At 42.8% G+C, this 21,464-nt stretch overlaps 1 protein-coding gene across 1 annotated transcript in view; it reads right to left on the reverse strand.

Moving 5' to 3' along the window:
- Rtca (RNA 3'-terminal phosphate cyclase) overlaps positions 1-16,855 on the reverse strand; it is a 21,183-nt gene extending 4,328 nt beyond the window's left edge. Inside the window, exons 1-9 of the mRNA XM_059266135.1 lie at positions 16,686-16,855; positions 16,495-16,595; positions 15,234-15,377; positions 11,452-11,575; positions 9,007-9,065; positions 7,190-7,331; positions 4,835-4,959; positions 2,839-2,897; positions 406-638 (exon numbers count right to left, since the gene is read on the reverse strand). Of these exons, the coding sequence (XP_059122118.1) occupies positions 406-638; positions 2,839-2,897; positions 4,835-4,959; positions 7,190-7,331; positions 9,007-9,065; positions 11,452-11,575; positions 15,234-15,377; positions 16,495-16,595; positions 16,686-16,730 (1,032 nt within the window). The 5' untranslated portion in view covers positions 16,731-16,855. The remainder of the gene's footprint in view (positions 1-405; positions 639-2,838; positions 2,898-4,834; positions 4,960-7,189; positions 7,332-9,006; positions 9,066-11,451; positions 11,576-15,233; positions 15,378-16,494; positions 16,596-16,685) is intronic.
- Between the last annotated feature and the right edge of the window lie 4,609 nt (positions 16,856-21,464).

Genomic DNA, 21,464 nt, shown 5'->3' on the forward strand with positions numbered 1-21,464 from the left:
CTGGCTTACCCTGGTAATCATAAAGCCTCCATCCAGTAACTGATGGAAGCAGATGCAGAGATCCACAACCATGCATCAGGCCTAGCTCCAGGGAATTCAGTCGAAGAGAAGGAAGAGAGATTACATGAGCAAGGGGGGGGGGGGGGGTCAAGATCATGATGAGGGAATCTACAGAGACAACTGAGGCCAAGCTTGTAGGAACTCACAATCTTTAGACCTACAGCTGTGGAGCCTGTGAAAAAACTATATTCGAGCCAAGTATGGTGACATATATCTGTAATCCCAGCACTCAAGAGGCAAAGTGTATGCTGAGAATTCAAAATCAGTTTGGGCTAGAAGGCAAGATCCTGTCTCAAAAATAAATAAATAAAAAGTTCCAGGATAGACACATCTGAGCGGAAATACCTTGCATTGAGACCAAGAGAATGAGACAAAAGTGTCTGAATATTTTATGGCACAACTAAAGACATTTGTGTTCAACATAATTATGTTCCAATCCAGCAGGAAGGATGGTTTTGATCCTGTAGATGCCATTGCCATTACCTGGTCTTGTAGATACTCGTCCACAGTGCCACCATGTCTAAGATTTGCTAACAGCATTTCAGCAGCTTCAATCCCAACCTTGTCTGCATTCACACCTAAAACAGCAGGCGTAATCATAAAGAAAATAACAACAAAGTACTCCAAGTCACCAAGTTTAACGGAACTGAATAAGGTGACACATATTTGAAATCCCAGCACTTGGGAACCTACACAGGATTGTTCCAGGTTCAAGGCCAGCCTGGAGTGAAATTCTGTCCCAGAAAAACAAAAAGTTTAATTGGTACATCCCAATTAGCACTGAGGTAACTTTTTTTTAGGCTCTGAACTTAACCAATGCACTTTTTAGGAAGGACCTTATGTTATTTAATCTTCTGAAACTTGAGAAATGCCAGTGCGTCAATGCACAAGTGGAGGAAAAACAGGTTGTGCCTCCTTAAGAAATACCAACTATGGAGCCAGTGAGATGGTTCAGTCAGTAAAGGCACCTGCAGCCAAGCCGGACGCCCCAAGTTCAAGCCTCAAAAATCACACGGTGAAAAAAGAGAACCAACTCCTGAAAGCTGTCTTCTGACCGCCATGTGAGCTCTGTGGCATGTATTTCTTAAAAATACTACTCATGGGCTAGGGATGGGACTCAATGCTTGAGCACCTACCTTGAATGTGTGAGGCCCTCGCTTATCCAAACTATGAAAAATAAATACAAAAACAAAAAAGCAGGGATTGGAGAAGGATACACAGTCAAGAGCATTGGCTGCTCTTCCAGAGGACCCAGGTTCAATTCCCAGCACCCACATGTTAGCTCACAATTGTCTGTAATTCGAGTTCCAGGGGGTCCAACACTGTCTTCTGATCTCCCTGGGTACCAGGCACGAAAGTGGTAAACAGAGGTACATGTAGGCAAAACACTCATTATTTAATTTTTAAAAATTCATTATAAGGCCAGTTTATAACAAAGTTATAACCCAAAGCTATACCTCAGTTTCCAATCTAAAACTTGTGATTTACACAAGTTAGAATTAGTCACAGAAAATTTCATCAGAATATGAAGAATTTTTCCGTATCATCCTAAAAAGAACAGGTGACACTCCCAGAGCAAACATTTAAAGTTTAGTCCTTTCACTGCTGAACCCAGAAGTTAGGGAGGCTGACGCAGGAGGCTTGAGGTTGAGGGCAAGATACCATTCACTGCACACAACAAAACCCAAACAAAAAGATCCAAACAGGTGCTAACCATTCTGAGTACGTCCCTTGTTCTATTACTACTTTTCTATACATCCTAAGTTTTGGTACAAAGATAAAATACAAAATAACTCAATCAGAAGTAACAAAAGTCAAATTCTCCTATATTCTTTAAAAGAAATCCTTGGCTGCAAATAAAAATTTCTTAGGAACTCAGAATAAGGCATTTTGTATTTTATATCTTTACATTTACTGGATCATATATATAAAATAAAGTAAACACACACACACACACACACACACACACACACACACACACACACACACACCTTGAGAAAATTGTCTAGAAAAGCTGTACAGGAAATCATTCTTGCAAGATTCCTCCTCAAAATGTTCACAGGAAAGCCCCAAGCACGAGACAACCAGGCAAACCCAAACCACGAGGAATTCTATTGAGAAAAATGTCCTGAACTTTTCCAAATGTCAGTCTCATGAGAGTTAAAAATAAAAGACAAAGAATTCTGCATTAAAGACAGCCTAAGCTGGGCCCAATGGAAAGCTACCACAGAAGGATTGCCAGGCTGGGCTACGCAATGATTACAGGCCAACAAGGGCTAACCTTGTTTGAAGAAAACCAAATAAACTAATAAAGTAGAATAAAAGAGTCAATGACCATAATGGCTCAACACTATGTGAACATAAATAAATCCCACACTGCTTCTAGGCAACTTGTTTAAGTTAACGTGTGGGCATGTCTGTGCAACAAATTCTTCAGGTGTAAGGTCAGCATTGTGAATCTGTCAGTATTTGGAAATGCATGCTGCAATTTCATGACTGAGGCGTGGCACCCACAATGAATGTTGGAACAGTTCAGAAATGCACATAACATGTAGCTAAACAGTCACAATGTGCACCTAGGAGAAGGTGTATGAAGGACTACTTGAGGTCTGAAATTTTCTCAAAATACAAAGTTGGGAGAGATGAAAAATTTGCTGGCTCTAATAGTTGACTCTATCTTTTATGTCAGTCAGTCATCATTCTCAACAGCCTACCGTGAGGAGATAAAGATTCTTTTAATGACAACGGGAATTATAGACCCCTCTCCTTCATGTATACCTCTTTTGCCAAGTGATGATCCAGCAAACAAGCAGCCAGTGGATGTCTCAGCAACAATGCTACATAAGAGGAAAAAAAGTATAATTACCAACACTGTAATACTCTAAATTCCACGTAAATTACTGTTAAACAGGAAAATTAAATCTGGTCACCACACTGCAGTAGCGAACTCCTCCCATAGACAGTGACGTCGCTAACAATCCCCCACCAGCCCTCTAGGGGCAATGGAATTCCTTTGAGCAAAAATTCAGCAGATTCTACTCTCACACGTACAAGGTATTCATTCTGTCATTAGCACTAAGTGGTTACCCGCACACAGCGTTACAAAGCACTCTATGGTCATCTTAAATAACAAGATCTTCATACAGACTCAGTTCTGGCCGAGGTTTTTATTACACAGTACTAGAGCAAAGAAGGCAAGTGCTTACTTTAAACTTTGTAAACTTCTGAATGAGGTGGTGTGAAATGTAAGGATCCACAAAACATTGTACTTCTGCACCTCAAAAACATCAATTACAGAATTTTTGTAACTTAACTCCTAACTGGGTTAACATAGTATTTTTAAAAGACATCATTACCATACTAAGTATTTGTAAATTAATTTCATACTTGAGGTATCTTTAAAAAACTGGAAAATTTCTACTAGCATTAGCTTCAAAGATTACTTTCTGATTAGCTTAAATATTTACATTCAGGGGGCTGGAAAGACAGCTCAGTGGTTAAGAAAACAGCTCTTACAGAGGACCCAAGTTCAGTACCCAGCACTTACTGAGGGCAGCTCACAAGTGCTTAGAACTCTAGCTCCAAGAGACCTGACGCCCTCTTCTGTACTCCACAGATGCCTGCACTCATATGCACAGACCCACACATACACGTAACTAAAATAATAAATCTTAAAAGAAATTTAAGATCACTACAACTGTCCCTCAGTATTCACGGAGAGTTCATTCCAGGATCTACACAAGGATACTGAAATCCAAGGATGCCTAAGTCCTTTAAATGGTATTGTATCAACTAGTTCACACCTGTAACTCCAGCACTTGAGATGGGAGGCACCAGGAATACTGACAATCTGAGGCCAGCCTGGACTACAGAGTAAGATCTGTCACACCAAACCAAGCAACATGCTGAGCATGTGGCACATCCCTATCCTCCCAGAAAGGAGACAGGAGGATCATGAGTTCAAGGCTATCCTTTAACATACAGAAAGTTCAAAGTCAGGCTACACTACATGAGACCTTGTTTAAAAAACAAAAACAAAAGAGAAATGACGTAACCCTGACACCAAACTTGTAGGCACATCCTCCTTTACACTCTGAATCCTCTCTAGATTCCTTAGACTCCGACTGTAATGTACACACTTTGTTACAGTTGTTACACTGTAGTGTTTAAGGAATGACAAGGGGAAAAAAATGTCTGTATGCATTTAGAATATAAATCTGTTTTTCCCAAATACTTTTTTTTTTTTTTTTGGTTTTTCGAGACAGGGTTTCTCTGTGTAGCTTTGCGCCTTTCCTGGAACTCACTTGGTAGCCCAGGCTGGCCTCGAACTCACAGAGATCCGCCTGGCTCTGCCTCCCGAGTGCTGGGATTAAAGGTGTGCGCCACCACCGCCCGGCCATTTTTCCCAAATACTTTTATCTGGAGTTGCTTGAATTACGGTCATAGGACCCACAGATAAATGCTTACAAAGTGCAAGGATAACAAAATACCTCAGGGGAAAAACCACAATGACCATTTTTTTGGTGTTTTGCTTACGACTAATTTAAGGCAGTATCTTGATAAAAGCCCAGGCTGTCCTCAAACTTGTGACTGTTGGCCCTGTCTCTTGAGTTTGAGAAGTACAGCCACGTGACACCAAGCTTCCGCCAGAAAGTTGTTTTAGGTAGAATGTCCTTACAAATATGTTGTAGAACCCTCAACTGAGCAAACACCCTTCCACTCTGATGGATGAGGACTTCAGGCTTTCTACTAATGTGTAAGTCCACACTCTCACATGATCCCACTGCCGTTGCCGAAGGCTTGGTCCCTGGACTCCTGCAGAGGCTGGATGCTGACGTACAGATCCCTCATCTCCTTCCTGATGCATCGCACAGCTGCCGCCGCCATATCTTTTGCCACCTATTTTGGCAAATTAGAAAACAAGAACAAATTCATCCCTGGTTATTTGGACAATTTGTTTTTCAACTTTGTTGGGGTGTGTGTGTGTTGTTGTTTTGTTTTTTTGTTTTTTGTTTTTTCCGGTTTGTTTTTCAAGATAGGGTGGCCCTGGCTGTCACAATCACTTTCAATCCTTCAAAATTATGTAACATAGTTAACTTCTCCATGCATCATTTTAAAACTGCTGGAGAGAGCACTGACTTAAAAAATTTCAAAAGAAAAGACATTCAAATTAAGTTCTGGAGAACTGGAGTGATCGTTCAGTAGTCAAAAGCACTTGCTACTCTTGCAGAGGACCTGAGTTCAGTTCTCAGCACCCACAATGGGGCTAACAACCATCCCTTCAGTTTCTGAAGATTCCACATCCTCTTCTGACCTCAGTAGGTATAAGGAACACATGTGGTGTACATACATACATGAAGGCAAAACTCATACACATAAAAATAAAATAAATTCAGGACTGGAGCAATAGCTCCGCAGTTAAGAACACTGCCTACTCTTCCAGAGGACCCCCTTTTGATCCCAAGCAGTTTATCACCACTGTAAATCCAGTCCCACCCTCTTCCAGCCTCAGAAGGCACTGCATTGTGGGAGCCCATTTTCAGGTTTCCCAGTGGCTTTATCCAGCAGGTCTACATAGAGAGGATGATTGGACCACGGGCCTGAGTGCAGGTGTCTGAAATGGTCTGCACTTGGCTTTGCTGGGGGAGGTCTTTTGCTCCACCCCTTGGCATTCCTATAAATACCCTAGGGCAGAGACAGTCGAGGCCGGATGGAATAGGTTCCAGGCCCTCTCAAGGCTATCCTGTATTTTCCATCTGTTTCTCCCCCCTCTAAATCCTTCTATCTAATATTTCCTACTGCTCCTACTTAAGAGCACTCTGGGGAAATGTGGGAGTGGTAGGTAACCCACTCCCCACTGCATATACATAGAACAGATATACATGCAGGCAAAATACTCATACACACAAAAATAATAAAATAAAACAAAGTTTAAAAGTTGGGCGGTGGGGCTACACACCTTTAATCCCAGCACTTGGGAAGCAGAGACCAGCCTGGTCTCCAGAGTGAGATCCAAGATAGCCAGGACTACACAGAGAAACCCTGTCTCAAAAACCAAAACCAAAACAAACAAATAAACAAAAATAACAAAGTTAAAAAAACAAAAAGCAAAACAAAAAAGTTCTTCTAGGCAGGGCGGGGCACACCTTTAATGGCAGCATTTGGAAGGCAAAAACAAGTGGAACTCTGAGTTTGAGGTCAGCTGGTGTACCTGGTGAGTTCCAAGCCAGCCAGAGTTACATGGTAAGACCCTGTCTCCAACAAAACAAAACAAACAAAATAAATACGTTTCTTGGGCCATCTTGGTTGAGATGGCTTAGTGGGTAGAAGCACCTGCTGACATGAGCCGGAGCCCCAGAGCTCACATGGAGGAGGGAGAGAAACGCCTCCTGTAGGTTGAGCTCTTTCTCTCCACAAACACACCCTGGTGTGTGCTCCGACCCCTACTTCCACATGTGCACCATGGAATGCAGCCCAATCCCTGCTCACACAAAAGAGATAAATAGAGCTGGGTGGTAGTAGCGCACGCCTTTAATCCCAGCACTTGGGAGGCAGAGCCAGGCAGATCTCTGTGAGTTCGAGGCCAGCCTGGTCTACAGAGCGAGATCCAGGACAGGCACCAAAACAACACAGGGAAACCCTGTCCCAGAAAAACCAAAAATAAATAAGTAAGTAAATAAATAAAAATAAAAGAAAGACATAATTCAAAGCAAAAGTTCTCAGGCTGGGTATATAGCTCCGAGAGTAAGCAGTGAAACAAGTGTTTGCCTAACTCACATAAATCCTGGGGTTTACTGGGCCTGTAAGTTCAAGGCCATCATCAGCTATATCAGAGCTACATGAGTCCCTGTTTTGAAAAAAAGAAACTAACAACATTTTGGAGGCAGAGACAGGAATAACGCTGAAAGTTCAAGACCATCTGGTTTACCCAGTAAGTTCCAGGAAGCCTGGGCTATTTGTGAGACCCTGTTTTAAACAACAAAAACCTCAAAAGAAAGAAAAATAATCCAACAAAACCTCAAATTGTCTGAAACTCTTATTTTGAAAGAAAAGACTATTTTAAAAAAAGTTCAATGTTGCAGTACTATCAATGTGTCCATAGACTTCTAAGAGCACCAAGACAACTTACTTTTAGTGGCAAAACTCCAGCAACAAAAGCTCTCCCATAAATCTTGGTCACAGAGCCACGATCAGTCAGATTTATTGGGTCCAACTGTTTAACTGGTGACATTCGGACAATCACTTCACCGCCCCCCTTCGGGTAATAGCCCCTAGGCAAAGGAGAACAAATACCTACTGAGTACAAGACAAAGTAAAGCTTACAGGAAGGATACCAAAACCATATATAAACTAGAAATTCCATGAGAAGTCTAAAGAATATCTGCAGTCTCGGATGTCCACTCTGCGGTGTTAAGACACAAGTGACTAGTATGTGAACGTGAGGCCCACAGTGCTCAAAGGAATCATCACCCCAGCTACATGAGACCATTTCAAGTGCTCAATGGGTACAGCACAGTGACGCCCACTTCAGATAGCCCAGAGCATTTTCCTCACTATAAGCAACTTCACTCGAAGTGCTGTTTGAGAGCGAGCGTAAGTTCCGCAGCACTGGCTCTGCTAGTTTCTGTTTCCCAGGCCAAACACAGCGCTGGCAGGACAAGCATGCAGATTAATACCTGATGAATATACATGCCACTGAACACTAATAAAATTTTAGCTCAGATCTATTCATTTATTGCAGATGCTGAGAATTGCTGTGCTTCCATCCTCAAGAATCTCCAAGGAGATGACATAGTTTACAATCTACTAAGATTATAAGTATGGCTGCAAAGAGGTACCAACAGATGAGCAAGCGTGTATGCATCCATCAAGAGTCCAAATAGAAATTATTATTTTCCATTTTAAATATGATCCCTAATTTTTAAGTGAGCAGGGGATAAATAACATGAATTTAAAGGGACAAAGTAGTTGAAGACAGTGGGCAACCCACTGAGTTAGATATGACAATTTGAAAGTAGGAGGAAGCTGAAACTAGAGAGGAAAACTGGGGCAAGATCATAAAGCATTAAGCTCCAGGCCCAACACTTTACTCTTGTTACTGAACAGCAGACAGCTTACAGAGACATCCCTAAAGGCTGGACTTTCTTAGGAAGTCAAATGACTACGCTGTGGAGCAGTCTCTTTATGACCCCAGTCTACACAGCTGACCACTTTCCCTGTTCAGAGGCATGGATAACACAGGAGTGGATGACACAGGAGTGGATGATGACACAAGAGTGGATGACACACACATTGATAACACAGGAGTGGATAACACAGGAGTGGATGATGACACAAGAGTGGATGACACACACATTGATAACACAGGAGTGGATGACACTAGGTATGAAAATCCCCTCCGTGTAGAAATTCTCATAAAAAACATTTCTCTGCAGAAACAAATGAACACTGCAGGTGGCTGGTAAGGTCCCACAGCTCTGCAGTTTATCTTGAAGCCACAAAGTACAATTACTTTCTGTAAGAAATGTATCATGAAGCCGGCGGTGGTGCACACTTTAATCCCAGCCCTCAGGAAGCAGAGGCAAGAGGACCTCTGTGAGTTCGAGGTCAGCCCAGTCTACAGAGTGAGTTCCAGGACAGCCATGGCTAGTACACAGAGAAACCCTATCTCAAAAAACAACAAAACAACAACAACAACAAAACAAGCAAACAAACAAAAGAAGAAATTTATCATGAAAGACAATGCATTAACAATATTAGAGTGACAGTTCTCTAAATGTAACTTTTCCACTAATTTTAGAACGTGTAATAGATGAAAAAGGTTAAGGGCTGGGATGTAACTCATCAACAGGGCCCCCCTGGCCTGGCATGCACAAGCCCCTGGGTTGGACCCCCAGCACTGCCATCAGAAGGGTGGGGTGGGGCACTGAGGACTGTGTAACTTACCTCATTTTAATGTCGCAATTAAATTTGAAACCGAATTTCTCAACGATTGGCTTGAAAACCTGAAAAAGTCAATTGTTAGTTTAGCCACCGGTATGCACAGACTCACCAAGTTCAATTTTTAAATGAAAACACTATGCAGTGAGCTAGTCAGTAGGTGCTACAGATAAACAGGAACAACAAACACTGAGATCAATGCTACTGTTCACACGAAAAACCTGTTACACAGCTACTCGGTTAACCTTTAGTTAAGCAGGACTGTGCAAGTCTATCTAATAAGAACCAGCAGCTCCACACACTTGATCCCAGCAATGACAGTATCAACAGTGTGCACTAAAGACGCAAGAGGGCGCTGGTGAACAGCCTTCCATTATGCATTCTGTTTCTCAATGCTGCTAAATCTTAGATGATGCTCTACCCTCACTTTTTCTTATTTCATATTAGAAACATTCTTTTCACAACATCCTAAGTTCTTCCCAAGCAATATTTAAACAACATGATACCTGAGCAGAATTTATTGAACCATCCTCTAAGGCAGTGGTTCTCAACCTTCCTAATGTTGTAACCCTTTAATACAGTTTCAGTGACCCCCCCCATAAAATTACTTCATTACCACTTCATAACTGTAAGTCTGTTACTGTTATGAATTGTTACTATAACTATACAATATGCAGGATATCTGATATTCAGCCCCCAAAAGGGTTGTGACCCACAGGTTGAGAACCACTGCTCTAAGGTAGCATGCCTATGTATGCTCTCCAATGATAATCACAGTTTATACAAGGCTATGCTCAAGGATCTTAACATTCATCTTTCACAGTAGCTTCTATGGAGTAGTTTCCTCTATGTAAATTACTAGGTAAGGAGGAAGTGACTTTCATTACACATCTCACTGACTAAAAAGCTGATGCTGTCTATCAGAACGGAGTGCTTCAGAAGATGGTAATTAAGCCGGAAGCCCACGAAAACACATGCCATCTACTTGAGATTTGCTCCCTTCTATAGAAGGCTATCTCATGTGTGTAGGAGGTATAGACGGCACTAAATTTCTGTTTTACTTTTTCAAAGACAGGAGTGGTGATGTAACCCAGGGCAGAGCACTTGCCTAATGTGTAAAGCCCCGGGTTTTCCCCTCAAACATTTCAAAAACTCAAATGGGGAGGGGGCACTTAAGCACTGGTTCATTCACAGATTAAAACTTGGCCTTTACTGCAGTAACACTGTGAGTCTCAAATTTATTATGTAAGTGAAAAAAACTAGATCCAGGAGCTGGCACGGGAGCTCGGTTGGTAGCCTGCCTGGCTAGCATGCATGCCTGGCTAGCATGCAGGAAGTCATCTTCCAGCATAAACTGGCCATGGTGGTGCACACTTGCAACTCAAGCTCTGCAGGAGGAAGCAGGAGCATTGGAAGCCCAAGGTCACCCTCCCTACACAGCGAATTAAGGCCAGCATGGGATACATAAGACCCTGTTTGAAAAGAGGAAAAAAGACCAAACCTAAGGCTATACAGAGCATCACCACTTTAGATGACATTGTGAAAAAGGGCAAAAGTAAGAGAAAATAGAATAGTGGTCGCCAGGAGTTGGGACAGGACTGGCTACAAAGGTGTGTAATTTATTTATTTTTTTTAAATAAAACTATTCCACATCTTAGCTATGGAAATTGGTTCACAGGTACGTATGTATGTATGTATGTATGTACAAAATTCCTAAAACTACATTTAAAGGAATCAATTTAATTGTAAAGAATTATGCCACAATGAACCTAGAGCAAAAAACCCATTAATACAGATTAAATATCCTTCCGTGAAAATGCTCAGAACCAGAAGTGCTTTGAGCTTCTGACTTTTTCAGATTCTGTAGTATTTGTACACACACAGCAATGGGATGCAAACGTGAAACTCACTCATGTTTCACACCCTTTATACACAGAACCTGAATGAATGAAGTCACCTGTGCAGCGGAACCTGGGCTGTGATCACAGCCCATCCCAGGAAGTCAGGTGGGAACGCTGCACTTGTATTCCCGGGGGAAGGAGGTATGAACACCACTGCACTCAGGTGGAGGTCAAGAGGGCAGCTTTCAGGAGCCAGCTCTGGCCTTCCACCCTGTGCTCTGGGGGCTGAACCAGGTCATCAGGCTTGTATAGCACGTGCTCTGGCTGGCTCACTTAGTATTTCAGATCAGAGGTGCTCAAACTGTACTTTCCCCCCATTAAGCATGCCAATACTAAAATAAAAATAGGCGATTTATAGAATAATTGATACAATTCATATACTTTTAGGTCCTTAAAAAACTCAGTATGAACACTATCTTAATTTATAACACAAACCCTAAAGTGAACCTGATCTGTTCCCTCTCCTACAACAGGACTAGACAACACATCTGACAGGAATGTCCACGCAAATGTTCCAGACACATTTAGAGAGCGTGAGGTCGTCCCTTACCATCAAGGTGTAATCAATCTGCGGCGCCATCTCAGCGTTCGTTCCACCTTTCAAACGAAGTTCCGATGGGGAAGCAGCGAAGAGAACACAAGGCATTGAAACCTGCATCAAGAGGCACACACTCCTAAGGAAAAGGCAGAACACGCTTAACCGCACTGTCTTTGGAGTCTCGGAACAGCTGTTACCGCACACCAGTGACTCGGAGCTCAGACAACGGAGAAGTTAGAAAACAGTTTCTGAAGGGTAAGTCCTGAATCTTAAGGAACTATTTCAAAGTAGAAAGATGATAAGCAAACTGCATTGAGGTAATAAATCAATAGTTTAAGAGGCTTCAGCCTCTCAATTGTGAGGTCTTGGTTGAGTACCCAGCACCAACAAAAATATTAAATTAAAAATAAACACGTGGCAGTTTGCTAGTTCCAGGACAGTCAGGACTACACAAGAGAAAATACTACACAGAACTCTGTCTCAAAAAACCAAAATGAATAAATATAAGTACATGAAAATAAAAATGCGACTGGGTGAACCAAAATGAATAAACATAAGTACATGAAAATAAAAATGTGGCCGAGCAGCGGCGGTGGTGGCGCACGCCTTTAATCCCAGCAGTTGGGAGGCAGAGGCAGTCGGATCTCTGTGAGTTCAAGGCCAGCCTGGGCTACAGGTGAGTTCCAGAAAAGGCACAAAGCTACACAGAGAAACTCTGTCTCGAAAAACCAAATAAATAAATAAATAAATAAATAAATAAATAAATAAATAAATGCAAATCTACGGTTAAATTCAAGGTTAAACACATTATCTGTTTGACTCTGGCTAAGTTCTGATACTTCATGTTATCATTATTATTATTAACAATAAACACATAAAGAATAAAACCTTCAAATGTTTTCTAAAAGTTTTTTTTTTTTTTTTTTTTTTGGTGTTTTGAGACAGGGTTTCTCTGTATAGTTTTGGTGCCTGTCCTGGACCTCACTCTGTAGACCAGGCTGGCCTCGAACTCACAGAGATCCGCCTGGCTCTGCCTCCCTAGTGCTAGGATTAAAGGCAAGCTCCACCACTGCCCAGCTCTAAAAGTATTCTTGAAAGCAGTTTCTGAAAATGCATTCAGAACAGCCAAGACTAGAAATATCCACCTGCTTATACCTGGGTTGTTACCACACACAAGACACTGCTCAGACACCAAGTCACAGCCCATTCCTACAGCACAGAGTTCATGTGAAAGGATGGCCTTTTACAAAGACTGGAAACTGAATGTTTCACATGGAGTTTTCTCTTTATAGTCTACACGAAGAATCACATACAAAAAATTACAGAATGTTAGGTGTTTTTCAAAATGAAGTATTTGGTCAGATTTTTTTAAAATGAATGGTTACTGCCCTTCTTCAAAATGAAAATAATCACATCCCTAAGTAGGTTGCAGTTTTAAAGGAATTACATATATCACCTACAGTCAAAAAAAAATTCTTTAACATCATATAACAAAGATACAAGCACACTAAACTACCAAGTCTCTATTTCTGGGCCCTGACTGCTTCTCAAAGAGACTCTGCTGTCTGTCTGTCCACAGGTGTTAATAACACTTCTAATGAATCTTTTACTCTACAGGATATTATAAAAGTCTCTATTACTGATAAGCAGTTTCGTCAATTCTCTAAATACTCATTGGCTGAGGAATGCATGTAGTATTGGAAAAGAAAATACAGGCAATGTAATCGGTCCTCCTAAGAAGTGGAGTCAAGGAGCAAACAAAAAAGAGATGTTTAGCTTACTTACAAACCATGGTTCTAAGCAATCCAACATGTAAAGTGCTTGAACCAGACACAGGACAAAGCTCACAGGACTGCAATCACAACCAGGGATAAAATGCAGCAAGTGTGATAAAAAGTAAAATGGGCTTTCCTGCTAGGACTCTCCTACTGTTAATCTCCAATGTGGAACCAGACTATCAACTTCAAACTTAAAATTCTCTCACTTGCTAATATATTAGGAGGCAAGAGATGGAGAAATAAATGACTTAGCCAGGAAAGGCTAATGCCACAAGCCTAATGACCTGAGTTCAATTCCTGTAACCAAGACAGTAGAAGGACATAACTGATCCCCACAGGTTGTCCTCTGACCGCCACACACACTCCAAACTGTTCATGCACATATGTGAGCACATTCGCACACATGCACAAACACACAAATACAGATAAGTGAAATGTTTAAAAATCAGGAGGCAAAAGACTTAAATTCTAATGCCAATTCTTATCCTAACTCTAAGACCGTGAGTAAATCACTTAATACCAGTGGGGTTTGACTTCCTAACTCACAACATGGAAGGTCTGGAATAAATGCTGTCTCTTACAGCTTTAAATTCTATGACTGTTTTGGTTAATTTTTAAGAAGATAACTATGACTTTTTCTTCCTTGTTTGTACAGAATAGTAAATAATCTGCTAATGATAAGACACCTCAAATTCTTTCCTTACCTTAGGAAAGTTCTCTCTTGACAGATCTTATTTTAGACCCAATCACAGACTCCTTTGCACAGAAGTCTACTTATACCATAGCTCAGATCTCATGTTTCTAAACATCTTCCTAAAATAATTATAATTCAATTTAAAAGTTATTTCTGAACTGACAAAAGATTTATAATTATCGTGTCTTACTCTGTCAAACTCTTAATAACAGAAAATTACAGTTAAAAAAAAGGCTACTTGAGAAAGCTATCAGGGGCTGGGGATGAACCTCAGTGGCAGAGCACATGCCCAGCATGCTAGAGGCAATGGGTTAAAACTCCAGTACCGGGGGCTGGAGAGATGGCTCAGAGGTTAAGAGCACAGGCTGCTCTTCCAGAGGTCCAGAGTTCAATTCCCAGCAACCACATGATGGCTCACAACCATCTATAATGAGATCTGGTGCCCTCTTCTGGCATGCAGGCATACATGCAAGCAGAACACTCTATATATAATAAATAAATCTTTAAAAAAAAAAAAAAAAAAACTCCAGTACCGGGGGGCGAAGGACGGAAGCAATCAGCCAAACAGCTCACAAAAGCAATCCAAACACTGGTTCCTCTCCACATTCTGCTACTGTCATTCTGTTAATGTGGGATGATATGAGGGATACTTAGAAATTTGCTAAGATCTCCATTTCCCAAAAGGCTGGGTGGGTTTTTGCTGGGGTTTTGTTATTCTTGATTTGTTTGCTTTCTGGTAGTGGGAATTGAACCCCAGGACTTTTACATGCCAATCAAGCACTCCACCACTGAACCAGGCCCCCAGCTCCATTTCCCAAGGGGAAAAGGGAGTAATCAGGATTGCTAAAATGTTTAGACTTGAGCATTTTGCCCCTCCTGCAGTGCTAGAGATTGAACCCAGGGTCTTGAACAAGCAAGGCAAGCCTCGAAAACTACCTACAGTTGCACAGGTATTTATTAAGACAATAAGGGGAAACCAGGTACAGTGACACGTGCCTATAACCTCAGTGACACATACCTGGAACAGGAGAATCATGTTCAACGTCAGTATGGAAGATACAGGAGACCTTGTCTCCAAGAAAAATGATAATAATAATGCCTACAACTGCCAGGTGTGGTGGCACATGCCTTTAATCCCAGCACTCAGGAGGCAGAGGCAGGTAGACCTCTGAGTTTTGAGGCCAGCCTGGTCTACAGAGTGAGTTGCAGGACAGCCAGGGCTACACAGAGAAACCCTGTCTCAATCATCAATCAATCAATCAATCAATCAACCGAACCCACATCTGAATTGCAGTCTGGATGGAGTATTGAGTGAGACATACCCTGCTGTCTTCGTATCAGCTGTGTGGATTCCTCCTCTGATCTTCTCGGGTGTGAAGGTGATCTCTGTTGAGCCGATTTCTGCCCCCTCCAGGTGCCCATCACACAAATCTCGAACCATTTCCAGTCCAGACAAATGCTGAGGCCTTCAGGTCATAATACTGCATCAAAACGTGTGCGATCAGACTGTCTATGCCCCACTCTATGACACAGTTACAGAAGTAATGGCCAGAAAGCAAGCGTGGTGTCTTCAACAGCAGGGCTGCAATTGGCGTTTTTTAATGCACTTGGACTCACTGCTTATAGGCAACTTCTTAAAGGTTTCAAGACTGGATATTTGGGCTACAAACGCACGCTGATAAAATTGTTACAAATTCCAAGTGTGCAAAAAAGGAAAAATAAAACTACCTACGGCCGGGCAGTGGTGGCGCATGCCTTTAATCCCAGCACTTGGGAGGCAGAGTCAGGCGGATCTCTGTGAGTTCGAGGCCAGCCTGGACTACCAAGTGAGTTCCAGGAAAAGGCGCAAAGCTACACAGAGAAACCCTGTCTCGAAAAACCAAAAAAAAAAAAAAAAAAACTACCTACGAACCACCACCTGCCTTGCTTGAATTCCACTGAATAACCGATGGCACCTGTATGGCCTGAATTATGTCTCATCCCCTAAATTCCTATGTTGAGGCCTCAACCCACAAAAATGTGATCCTTTACAAAAGACCTTTTAAAGATATAATTAACTTAAAGGGAGGCTACGAGGGTGTGCGCTAACAATTTGACGGCTACTCTTATAAAGAGAGATTGATTGGTTAGGGCGACAGGGATGTTTGTTGCTCAGTGTGTAGAGTGCTTGCTTTGTATGGAGGGGGCCTTAGGTTTCACCCCCAGAACCACATAAACTGGGCATGGTGGCACACAGTAGTAATTCTAGCATTTAAGAGGTGGAGGCAGGAGAATCAAAAGTTCAAGATTATTCTCCCCATCTCAGGAGCTATGGATTACCCTAGGCTAGATGACATCTTGCAATAAGAAGAAGAGTAAGAATAAGATTAGAATTTACAGGGAAACACCAGTGGACAAACTACCCTGTATCCGTGCGTCCCAAGGACAACCCGCAGCCTGTCCTAGGGACAGGAAAGGAGGGCGAGGGCCGCCCTCTGGACGCTGCCCGGGGCATCCTCCGCCCCACAACCCAGGCTCCAATCGCGGGTCTCCCAGCCCAGCGACCTAGACTCCGGGGCCCGGCTCCCCGCCCGCCCGCGGTACCTGAGGCCCGGCGTGCTGCGGCCCGCGCGGATCTTCTGCACGCGCAAGGGGAGGCCCAGGAGGCAGCTCAGGGCGGTGGAGACCCTGAGGATCTGGCCGCCCTGCAGAGCACCGGGGAGAAGAAACGAGAGACGTTGAATGGAGGCCCCACCGCCCAGGCTCGCCCCGGCCCCACGCAGCCCCGCACTCACCCCTTCCATGATCCCGCCGTCCACCTCCACCCGCTGCCCCTCCATCGCTGGCGCGAGTGAGCCCGGCCCGCAGCGACCGCGCCCCGGTAGCAACGGGGAAAAGACGATGCGCCGCCAAGCCAACAGCCCGGACACTACGCTTCCGGGCCGAGCTGGCCGGAAGGAGAAACAATTAGAGCCTCCGGGGAAATCCCTCCGGCGGGAACGAATCCCGCTGTGGACCTGGCCCGCAATCCGTACGCATGCGCGCTGCCCGACGCGCAAAGAGGCTGCGCAAGGAGTAAGCGGCCAGGATTCCCAAATTCGCAGGGAGCGGGGCTGACCGCCAGGGGGTGACACAGCAAAACCTTCAGGTTCCAGAGACCTTTCCCCAACAGGTACATTCTTCAGTTGTCCCTCAGGCTGGTGTTTTTAATCTCTCTCCACAATCGTGTGTAGCTCAGAGTGTACCCAAAAGACTGGGAAATGAGTCTGAATTGTGTGATGTAAACATCACTCTCTCTTAAACTCAGTACTGTCCTAACTCAATATTCTGAAAACACGTTAATTACTTAAACCCATCTAGAGCATGCTCCAAGATACTAATCAGGGAAGTACTCATAGTTGAGATTTGGAATGTTAGCTATGGTTGTATGGTTACTTGACTTGTTACCGTCAGAGCCTGGGCTCTGGCAGCCCTAACAAATTAGGTTCAGCCATCCCTCCTCAGTAGCCAATCCAAGAAATGAGTAATAATGAAAAGCAGAAAAGGGAGATTTGTTAAATATGGTCCCACAGGGAAGAGGAAGAAATAGACCAAGTTTACCTTCAGGGTCCGGATGTAAAGTTTAGGTTTAAGTAGGGGGCAATAGAGATGCACAACTAAGCAGGCCTGGGCAAGGTGTGGTCCAGGCTAAAACTGACCTGTCATTGGTTCAGTCTCTCCTGAAAAGTGGTCTAGCAGATTTTAGAACTGTGAAATCTCTTCTTGAGAGACAAGCTTCCCACCCCCTCTAGCTGGCTGAGGACCCCAGCTTTTCCCTTGTCACAGAATAAGACTCTTAGAAAAACTAATTTGTCTCATAGTCTGCTAACCAAAGTGAGAGGCACAAGCCCCTCTTAAGTATGAAGAAGACAGATTAGAGGCCTAAGAGCCTACAGGAAGAGATACCAGTGATGTAATTCTACAGGGAATAAATAATGAGAAGTTGAAACAAGGCTGTGGCTTTGGGAAAGGAATATAAATGTTGTACTTTTTTTAAATTAGTTTTTTATGTGTATGGGAATATTACCTACACATGCATCTGTGCACTGTGCTTGGTGCTCACAGAGGCCTGAAGAGGGCATCAAATTCCCTGGGGCTGCAGTTAGATTATGAGCCACCAAGCAAGTGCTAAGGATCTGACCTGAGTCCTAAGGAAAAGCAGCCATCTTCCTAGCCCATGCGGTACCTTGATGATCTTACATATTAGATTCCTATTGCAGAAACATAACCTCCTCTGGAGAAAGCTTATCCTTTTTATTTTTATTTACTTATCACAGTGCTGGGGACTGATGTTGAGGTTTCTTGCATGCCAAACACTCTACCAAAGAGCTGCAGTCTCCGCCCCAGCTTATGCTTTCTAACTTGGCTCTGATCTGTTTGCACCATTTTAGCTTCTTTTGGTGGTAGAAGGAAGTGGAAAAGACAGAAGTAAAGTGTAGAAACCATCCAAGAAACTATAGATAATATTGTAACCGACCTTGCAGGAATGGGTAAAGTCTACAGAGATATTTGGAATTGGGATTTTCCCAGGAGTCTTATGCTGGAAAAAGGAGACTAAAGCCTGATGCCAGCCAGAGAGAGAACTTGTCTGGACAACTCGTCAGACCATCCTGCAGGAGGGACTGGATCTGAGACAATGTTGTATCAGTGATGGGCAGGACCACACCTTGGTGGGACTGCTTAGCTATATGCACTTCCAACCTTCTACTTTAAACCTAAACCACAAAAATGGACTTGGGGGATGTCTTAGTTGGGATTTCTATTGCTGTGAAGAGACACCATGACCATGGCAATGCTTATAAAGGAAAACATTTAATTGAGGTGGCAACTTACAGGTCAGAGGTTCAGTCATCGTGGCAGGGAGAATGATGGCATGCAAGCAGACATGGCACTCGATATATCTTGATTAGAAGGCAACAGGAAGTGGGCTGTGACACTGGGAGCAGCTTGAGCATAGGAGAACCCAAAGCCCACCCCCACGTGACACACTTTTTCCAACAAGGCCACACCTCCTAATAGTGCCACCCTCTTTGGGGGCCATTTTTTTTTCAAACCACCATAGTGGGGGTCTTTGGATTTTCTTATTCCTTATCTCACCCAAATGTGGCCACAATGAAAGAATAAATATCTGTCTCTCTCTCTCTCTCTATCTCTCTCTCTCCCATTTTTGTCCCCCCTCCCCCTCCCCTCTCCCCTCTTAGTCTCTTAAAATGGCAAAATGGCTTATTGAAGATAGGCAGAGCCTGGCTTGTTAGGGCTTCCAGGGCATAAGCTCTGACCCTAATAACTCTTATAATAATAATAATAATAATAATAATAATAATAATAATAATAAGCTTGTAGAGTGCTATGCTAATGACCACAATAAAAGTTGCAGGGTTGGTGTTCCAATAAGGGATCCAGGTCCAGCTCTACATATGCATTCTAAATGAATTTCAAAAGAACAGATGTACAGTCAGACTTGGTAGTGCATGCCTTTAATCACAACACTTGACAAAAGCAGGGATCTCTGAGTTTGAGGTCAGCCTGGTCTACAGAGAAAGTTCCATGACAGCCAGAGGTACACAGAGAAACCTTGTCTCAAAAACCAAAAAAGAAAAAAATGTGCACTTCAGAAACAAAAATTATCCCAGAAGGAAAGTCTGAGACAAGTAAAAAATGATGAGCTGAGAAATTGTAAACATTACATAGGAAAACAAAACAATGTAAGTCGAGATGTGGCTGACAAAAATGAATCCCCTGATCTCTATTTAAAGTCAAAGCATAAGTTCAAACAAACTGATAGAGTTAAGGCTGTACACACTAGCTGGGAGCTCAAGGCTAGTCTGGTCTACAGAAAGTTCCAGGACAGCCAGGGCTAGACAGAGAAACCCTGTCTGGGAAAAAAAATTAAAGAAAGAAAGATTGTTGATACAAAATCTCCAAAGGGAATAAGAAGTTGCCGAAAATTATCATGCTGACCCTGTAACCTGGCTTTATAAGGATCCCATCTGGGTGGATCAGCGGCCACTTACAAAAGAAAAGATAGTAGCTGCCTCAGTGTTAGTCTCGAAATGACTGGAAAAGGGTATAGAGAAGAAGATCACGGGCCATGAAATTCTCCCATTTTTGTGATTAAGAAAAGGTATGGAAAGCAGCATTTGCTGCAGACTTTCTATTGACTTAAACCCAAGTCTGAGCAGTCCTCTCTGGTGAATACCCCACAACACCTTGACTACATGAGCCCTTCTCTCAAATAACTAACTAAATAAATAAATAAATACAATTTGGTATTAGACTTAAATTTTAAAAAAGCATTGTCATTGACTAAAAACAGTCAAAATAGAGGCTACATGATGTTTTTTTTTTTTTTTTAAAGTGGGCTGGAGAGATGGCTAGGAGGTTAAGAGCACTAGCTGTTCTTCCAGAGGTCCTGAGTTCAATTCCCAGCACCCACATGGTAGCTCACAACCATCTATAATGAGATCTGGTGCCCTCTTCTGACATGCAGACAGAACACTGTGTGCACAATAAATAAATAAACCTTTAAAAAAAACGCGCTATGCCATCAGGTAGATAGAAACCAAAGCCATCATGAAACAGTGTGTGAAACCTACCAGGATGACTCATAAGGACCAGTGTTTAAGGATGTGGAGAAACCAGAGAATCTTCATGAACTATTGTGGATGGGAATGCACAATGATACAGTCCCCTTGGAACACAGCCTGGCAAACTCTCAAAAGATTAAACACTGTATTACCCAGGCCTTTAGTGATTCTGTCCCTGGCAGAAGTTAAACGTTTGAGTTTGAGTTCCAGGCCAGCCCGGTCTACAGAGTGAGTTCCAGGATGGCCAGGGCTACGTGGAGAAACCCTGTCTCAAGGAAGGAAGGAAGGAAGGAAGGAAGGAAGGAAGGAAGGAAGGAAGGAAGGAAGGAAGCCTACACAAAAGCTTTTGTTTAAATGTTCAGAAACAGCATTATTTACTACAGTCCAAAGCAGAAATAACACCAATGTTATAAAAACAAAACAAAACAAAACCACACAACAACAAAAACAAAGCAAAAACCAAAAAACCCACAAAATCATTGAAGTTAGAGCTTTCAGGTTATTGTGTATATGAGAACTGGAAATTGTCAAACAAAAACAGCACGGAGTCTCCGTTTTACAGAAGTTATTGCATAGTTTAGTGAGCTCCTGCTCAAGTCAGCAGGAAAAACCACCAAGAAGTCTGGGATGGAGCCCAGTTGGTAGAGTTGGCCTGGCAAGCACAACAGGTCATTTTTGCCACAATGGTGTGTATTCAAGGACCGGGTGCTGCATGAAACCCTGTCCAAAAAAAAAAAGACTAAATCAATAAGAAAACAAGGAAAAAAGGAATACACACAACAGAGAGGAAACAGGCTAAAAGCATGAAGGAAGCGTTTGAAAACTCAGTAGTCAAGGTAGGTGTGGGTGACACATGCCATCAGTCAACCAAGGCAGGTAGATTTCTGGGAGCTTGTTGTACATACCAGTTCCAGGACACCACGGCTACCCAGTGAGACTGTGTCTCAA

Source organism: Peromyscus eremicus, chromosome 6 (genome assembly GCF_949786415.1).
Source record: "Peromyscus eremicus chromosome 6, PerEre_H2_v1, whole genome shotgun sequence".
NCBI classification, from domain to species: Eukaryota; Metazoa; Chordata; class Mammalia; order Rodentia; family Cricetidae; genus Peromyscus; species Peromyscus eremicus.